This window comes from Neophocaena asiaeorientalis, unplaced genomic scaffold, assembly GCF_003031525.2.
Source record: "Neophocaena asiaeorientalis asiaeorientalis breed wild unplaced genomic scaffold, Neophocaena_asiaeorientalis_V1.1 scaffold41, whole genome shotgun sequence".
Classification (NCBI taxonomy): domain Eukaryota; kingdom Metazoa; phylum Chordata; class Mammalia; order Artiodactyla; family Phocoenidae; genus Neophocaena; species Neophocaena asiaeorientalis.
Genome location: NW_020171994.1, coordinates 2,179,773 through 2,187,382, shown reverse-complemented (window position 1 = coordinate 2,187,382; position 7,610 = coordinate 2,179,773). Strand labels below are relative to the sequence as shown.

General features: G+C 44.8%; 1 protein-coding gene across 1 annotated transcript in view; it reads left to right on the top strand.

Annotated features, from left to right (window-relative positions):
- ATG4A (autophagy related 4A cysteine peptidase) overlaps positions 1 to 7,610 on the top strand; it is a 65,954-nt gene that overhangs the window by 50,221 nt on the left and 8,123 nt on the right. Inside the window, 3 exon segments of the mRNA XM_024748660.1 lie at positions 3,352 to 3,497; positions 4,922 to 4,978; positions 6,403 to 6,511. Of these exon segments, the coding sequence (XP_024604428.1) occupies positions 3,352 to 3,497; positions 4,922 to 4,978; positions 6,403 to 6,511 (312 nt within the window).

Below are 7,610 nucleotides of genomic sequence, written 5' to 3'. Positions count from 1 at the left end.
TATAATGCGGGTTCAGCAGTTCTGGGGTGGAGCCTGAGAGCCTGCATTTCTAACTAGGTAGTGCCGGTGCTGCTGGTGCCACACTTTGAGTACCAAGGGCCTAGACACCTGCTTGGTGCCGCAGAGTAAGGGAGTCATGCGGTGAGGGAAGTGGGGTACGGGACACCTCTCGCAGGAGTGGGCTTCGAGGAAGCTATGAGCTTAGAGTGCAAGGGAGAGCCAGAGCAGGCGTGGGGAATGGCCTGAGGCATGTGCAGAGGACTGAGTGAGATGGGCTTGGTCACCTCCCCACTCATCTCCTCCTCGGAGATTCATGGAGGTGGGGCGGGTGGAAACAGACCCAGCCCTGTATGTGGTCAGTCTCCCACTGGCTAGCTAGCTGTGTGCCAGCAGGAAAAGAGTGTCAGCTCTTTCAGTCTCAAGTTCCCTTTATGGAAGATAGGGCTGACCCCCAGTTCACCATGTTGTCCCCTCACAGGAAAGCACTCAGCAAAAAGAGCCAGCCTGACCCCAGCGCCTCTTTCCTCTGCTCGCTCTTTCTCTCTTTAAGGTAGGGTTTCTCCACAGTTGCTGGGGCTCTGTCGAATGCTGCCATCTACTGGTCGATCCTAAGAACTGCAGCTTGATGGAACATTTGGAAAGTGGAGGCTTTTCTTTTTCTAAGTACAAACCCCAGTATTTAGAGTGTTATAAATTTAGATGTTCTCTGTTTCTAAGCTTTTGGGTTCCTGTCAAAGAAAATGTAGCAAAAGTATATTTCCTACTGTCTGTGCTTGAGGAAAAGGTGGAAACACTGGAAAATAATTTTGGAGGGATCTCAGTGAATCCTGGGCACCCTGGCCTCCTTTCTCCCAAGTTACCCAGAGAGAATTTGCCAAGCTGGCATAGCCCTCCTGTTTCCTGAGGCCACTGGGTCGGGGAGACATTGGTGGAGTTGGACTGCTTTTGAAAGAGGTGTGGGCAATCCTCAGTTCCCAAGACAGAGGTTTACATAGTGCCCATTTGCCCACTAATGTCCATAAATCCTTTGTTTAACCTTCACTTGAGGCTGCAAACTCCCCTCAACTCCCATTTTCTGACTTACCCCCTTACTGTATTAGGCTCAGGTGGGGAGAGTCTGGATTGGCAGAATGTCTGAAGGGAGGGGACAGATGAGAACTGCCATTTTCTGAACAAGGGACTCTGCAGAGGGTTCTCTCTCAATCTCTCTCCCCCTCTTTCTCTCTCTCTCTCCATGTATAAAAATATATATATTTATATTACTTGTCATTATAATATATTGTTTCCTATATTATATATAGATATGTAATTTATATTATATAATATACAATTATATATTAAAACATATATGCATGTATAGAGAGATATAGATTAATATCGATAGTTATGTAGAGATGTATGGCTTTAGATAGATTGATTGATTGATAGAGTTAGCACAACACGCCTGTGAGGTAGACATCATTATTTCCATTTAGGCCTAGTGGAAGACTTAGAGGGGTTGTTTACTCAAGGTTACTGGGCTCAAAAGTAGCAAAGCCAGGATTCGATCCCAATTTGACCGTCCCTGCCCACCACACCACATTGCTTCCCGAGTGCCCTCTTGCCCGGTTCCAGCTGCTCCGCGGCACGTGGGATCCTCCCGGACCGGGGCACGAACCCGCGTCCCCTGCATCGGCAGTCGGACTCTCAACCACTGCACCACCAGGCAAGCCCTCTCTAGGACTTTTTGATCTACTGTATCTCTTTTAAGCACTCTCAGAAATAGGGCAGCCCACAAAGCTCCACTACACACACACACACACACACACACACACACACACACCCATGGGAAAGGGCCAGAGTCAGAGAGGATACTGCTATTATTTCCAATACCTTAACTCAAAACTGGCAGAACGCTCGGTCCTAATCCTGCTTTGGAGTCACATTTTCTCGTGCACAGCTTCCTTCTCCCCTTCCCTTTCTATGGTCTTAGGTAGGCTTTCCTCTAAACATCCTGGTTGTTGCTCTTCATTGAGCCTTGAGGCTTTTTTGATATAACTGGTCTCACCCGCCTGTGGTCTGGGGGAATATGTACCTTGACTTTCCTAAAGCAAGCCATATGGGGGCATTGATTTCCATACGCTCTTAAACACATATTTGTAGGAAAATCCTTTTGAGTCTCAGCAAGGTACATCTATGACTACCTTGCGTTTGTATTGTGTTTTAAGCAGTTCACAGAGGTGAGATCTTCTCATTCTGATAATACCCTGTGAGGTAACTGGAACAGACCCAGTGGCCCCAGTTTAAAAGCAAGAAAATTAAGACAGAGTGAAGTGGTTTGTCCTAGGTCTGCGACAGAGATAAGTTAAACTTGGCATCAGACATCAGAAACACTCTTTGCCAATGGAAGCACTTAGATGTACCCAGAAGAATCCCGGGTGCCATTCCAGAGAGTGTCTTCGGGGTGTCCCTTCCCACCCCATCCTCCTGCCTCAGGCAGATCTCTCTCTTTGCTTGCTTAACCCCGTCTAGAACACAGAGGCCCAGATGGTTCTCAGGCCTGGACAGCGAGGTTGGGTACGTCAGCCTACTCGGTATGCTGCTGATGAGCATTAGAGGGACTCTCAACCTTTTGAACATTAGATAAAAGTAGAGACTTTATTATCCCGTACTCCCCCCAGATCATTATTGGGCTAGACTTTTTCAATTTAATGAAGCAGCATTTTTCTCCAATTTGTAACGGTCGACCAATCTCAAAGTGAGTTTTCCCAGCAAGGCGTATGTGTACTGATATTACTGTGACCAAGGCAGTGCTTTCTGACAGGAATTACTGACTTGCTAACAATGACTAACTTGCTAGCGAATCAAGACCAGAAGTCAGCTCCCTGGTATCTCACCCATGGCAGAGTCAGCATTCCCATTTCTTTTGGAGGCCAAGGCCTTTTTCCTTCCCAGATGTGCTCTTTGACCATAGGTCTAAGAGCCAATGGTCTAGAGCAAGAGGCTTTCCAGTGTTGAAAGGGTCGGGAAGCTCCCTGATGGCACCTGGACTCATGGCTACTGCTGCTCACCGAGCCCGCCATGTCATCTGTGGTCGCTCATTCCCGCCTTTCCCCAAACCTGTGCCTTTCCACTTTTGGACTTGGGCTTTGAGGAGATATAAATGCTAGGGCAAGTCTTCGCATTGAATGATTGGCTTTGGGCGTGGGTGGCTTCCTTCAAGCATGGTCACCCTCCTTCAGGCTTTCTGTCATCTCATTCTCATTGTCACCAAGGGAGGGGTTAGGACAACCAGAGCGCCTCATCCCAAGGACAGCAGTGTGGCCAGGGCCGGTGGTTCTTCGAAGGTTAAGCATGTCTCATTCAAAACAGGTGATGAGCTCATTTTCCTGGACCCTCACACAACCCAGACCTTTGTTGACACTGAGGAGAACGGAACGGTTGACGACCAGACTTTCCATTGTCTGCAACCTCCACAGCGAATGAACATCCTGAACTTGGATCCTTCCGTAGCATTGGTGGGTATCTGAAGGTTGGGTGGCCCAAGAGACACAGCGCTGCCCTATCACAGTTTGGCTCCCTGGAAGCTATCCAGGTTGTTAGGTAGGGCGGCAAAAGAATGTTCGCTCCCCACCCCCACGAGAGGTAGTGTCGTGTGTGGTGTAGTGGGGAAGGAATGGGCCCTGAAGCCGAGTTAGGATCGAAGCCGCTTACCAGCCATGGACTTATGGGGAGTCCCTTAACTTTTCTGAGCTTCGGCCTTCTCATCTCTCCAGTGGGCAAAACGGTAGTTCCTTCCTTGCATGGCTGTATGAGTACACTATGTGTAAGGCACATAGCACAGTGCCTGGCGTGTTGTAGGCATTCTAGAAATGTTAGTCACGACCAGTGTTACCATCTTTCCCCCTTTTCCTTCTTGCCCTCTAAATATTGCTATCTGGGCACCGGGAATCAGGTGAGACATAGGGAAGGAGGGATAAGGAGGCAAGACCTCCTGAGTGGACAATGTCCATTCCTCTGGGCACACAATCCAGGAAGCTGCAGGCTTTCCCCCGCTGGAAATATGACTGCCGTCCACACATGGAAGGGACAGCTGCCTGGGAAGTAGCCAGTTGTTCTGAGGCCTGTCTGCATCCTCTCTACCAGTTTAACCCAATTGTCGGAGGGCCAGTGATGGAGAGCTGACAGAGTCCTCCTCTTGTTTTGGACCATTCTTTTAGTGCTGTAGGGTGGTTCTGAGGATGGGGAAGGAGGCTGATGGTTCTCTTTATTCCTTTTTTTTTTTTTTTTTTTTTACCACCAGGGACGTCCCTGACTCTTTTTTTTTAATTTAATTTGATTTGATTTTTTATACAGCGGGTTCTCATTAGTTATCCATTTTATACACAGTAGTGTATATATATCAATGCCAATCTCCCAATTCATCACACCACCACCTCTTTATTCTAAAAGATAATTTCCTTAAGGTCAAAGCCACCTTGTTAAGTAATGCCTCTAGCTTAAAGTACTATTTGGCTTTTGTTTGCTGGTTTTAATGGATTGTTTTTTATACGTAGGTATATTTGTGCACTGAATGTAATGGAAGTAACCCTGTGCTTTGGAGATTGGTTTTCAAGTTACTGTATCTCACCGTGTGAAGGGAGAGGATCAGGGAGGGAAAGGGACAGGGTAAAAGGGAAAGGGACAGAATAAGAGAAAGAGGCAGAGAGAGAAAGAAAATATGAAGATGAATGAGCAGATGTGTGTGTCCAAGTGAGGCACTGATCTAGGAGAGAGATAAGCTCAGACACTCTTCCTCCTTGTTGCTGGGAGGACACATCCAAAGGAAGTGGCCCACATCCTACTTCACAACTCCGGGCCAACGGCTCCATCTTGCAATACAAAGGGCCTGCCTGGGTGCCCCTGACCAGTTCTAAGTTGTCTTCTTTTGCTTTCCCCCAAGGGATTTTTCTGCAAAGAAGAAAAAGACTTTGATAGCTGGTGTAGCCTTGTTCAGAAGGTAAAGATGTATGTTTTTCTTAGTCTTAAAAAACAAGTGTTATTCAATATAATTCCTTTTCAAGACGGTTTTTCATAGTAACATAAATCCAGCCTGATATGACTTTATTGCAAAAGAAAGAAACTAGGATGTGGGGAATTGTACATAACTTTGGGGAAACTAAAGGAAAACTTTGGTTTGCAATATGCTTAGTGTGTCAGGTGAGCGATATTTTTAACTACTGAATGTTCCATCTCATTGAGCCCGTGAGTCAATGAAATATTCAACTAATATTCTACCATTTTAACTTAAAAATGCCAGTTTCATATAGCTCAGCCTAAATTCTTCCTTACTCTGTTTGTAACACTGAGATGGTTGAAGAAGCCAAACTACTTTTCTATTTGTTTTGTGTCCATCTACAGTTTAATGTGTTCCATTATGGTTTAAGGGGCTTGTCTTTCTATTAACTGTCTTATTTATATAAAATATAGGCACACTGCCACTTAAAGCAAACACAGTTTGCAGAAATCTGTGTAAATACGAAAGCAAGTTATTCTTTCTTTTTGGCATTTTATGTCAGAGGGTATTTATCATTTTGCTGGCTCACAACTTTTGTATCTGCCTCCCTCATCCTTTGCTTCTAACACATGCCAATTATGTGGAAGATATTGATCAACTCTTATTGAAAGAATGAGGGGAAATCATAGGGAGTAGTTTAAAGAGCCCTGGATGGGGTGGCAGGAGACATCATGTTCTCTTATCTGCAAAACAGAGGGGTTGGAGAGATGGGATCTCAGAGCCTCTCGTAAGTGTAAGGAGGGAAGATTTTTCTTCACAGGTGAACAAATAATTAACACTAAAGTCCCCAGCTGAATCTGAAACCGCAGTTAATAATTGGCTGAGACATAATGGAGAATTATTTTCTAAAGGCATTACTTACATTTCAGAATGCCGCAAAACTGTATATCACGTTTAACGTTAGAAAGAAAATTTTCTGATAAGACTATGCTATTTAAATTAGGACATATATCATACGTCTTGGATTGAAACTGAAACCATGCCAATATGTACCAATATTCTTTGGGGGCAGATTTAACTTGACTAACCAACATTTCTTTGGAGCCAACACTTCAGGAACATCTCACCCCTAAATTGAGTTGGTCCCATGCAACTGGCGTAAGACCTCATGATGGAGCATGGGCAGTGAGTACTGGCCTTCCATCAGATCCTCCCTCCAGCGTCCTTCCTTCCTGGCCAACAGTATCTAGAATTGAAGAGAGCTGGGTCTTCAGACGGGTCAAGTAGAGGATGGGTGTATTTGCTAAGCCTTTGCTTTCACCTTTCAACAACCAGGCCACTCTCTTAGGGTTTGGAGTCATATACTGCCAACTGGGCAGATATGTAGTGACTCTGCAGTGTTTACAACTGTTTCTATGTCTCCTCAGGAAATTCTAAAGGAAAATTTAAGGATGTTTGAATTAGTTCAGAAACATCCATCACACTGGCCTCCCTTTGTTCCTCCAGCCAAGCCAGAAGTGACAACCACGGGGGCAGGTAAGCTGTTGTTCAGAAGCTCTCTGGCCAGCAGACCCATGGATAGCAGTTGCTTTTTGTTTTTTGTTTTTTGTTTTGCTGTACTCGGGCCTCTCACTGTTGTGGCCTCTCCGGTTGCGGAGCACAGGCTCCGGACGCGCAGGCTCAGCGGCCACAGCTCACGGGCCCAGCCACTCCGCAGCATGTGGGATCTTCCCGGACCGGGGCACGAACCTGTGTCCCCTGCATCGGCAGGCGGACTCTCAACCACTGTGCCACCAGGGAAGGCCTAGCAGTTGTTTTATGAGACAGAAGCAATTGTGTGTCATGTTTTCCGTGGAAATGAAAAATTTCTACTCAGCTGCACTGATCAAGGAATGGTGCTTCTTCTGATGAACTAATATTTACCAATTTCAAAGAATGATAGTAAAAAAAAAAATGAGCTCCGTGTAAAAGTTCCATACAAAATCAAAATGACTAGAATTTCTTTTTTTCGTGGTCTGGTTCAGAAGACAAATCAGAGGCCATGGGTAATTCAAAAGGTACCTTGAAGGTCTTACAGAGCCTCAACTTCATCACTTTGAAGAGGACTGTGTAACAAGTCCAGTTAGTTTGATTCTTTTTTTTTAATTGAAGTATAGTTGATTTACAATGTTGTGTTAGTTTCAGGTGTACAGTAAGAGATTCAGTTATATGTGTACCTTTTCAGTTTCTTTTCCATTATAGGTTATTATAAGATATTAAATATAGTTCCCTGTGCTATATAGTAGGTCCTTGTTTATCTATTTTATATATAGTAGTACGTATCTGTTAACCCCAAACTCCTAATTTATCCCTCCCCGCCCCTTTCCTTTTGGCAACCATAAATTTGTTTTCTATGTCTGTGAGTCTGTTTCTGTTTTGTAAATAAGTTCGTTTGTATAATTTTTTTAGATTCCACATATAAGTGATATCATATGGTATTGACCTTTCTCTGACTTACCTCACTTAGTGTGATAATCTCTAGGTCCGTCCATGTTGCTGCAAATGGCATTATTTCATTATTTTTTATGGGTGAGTAATATTCCATTGTGTGTGTGTGTGTGTGTGTGTGTGTGTGTGTGTGTGTGTGTGTGTATGT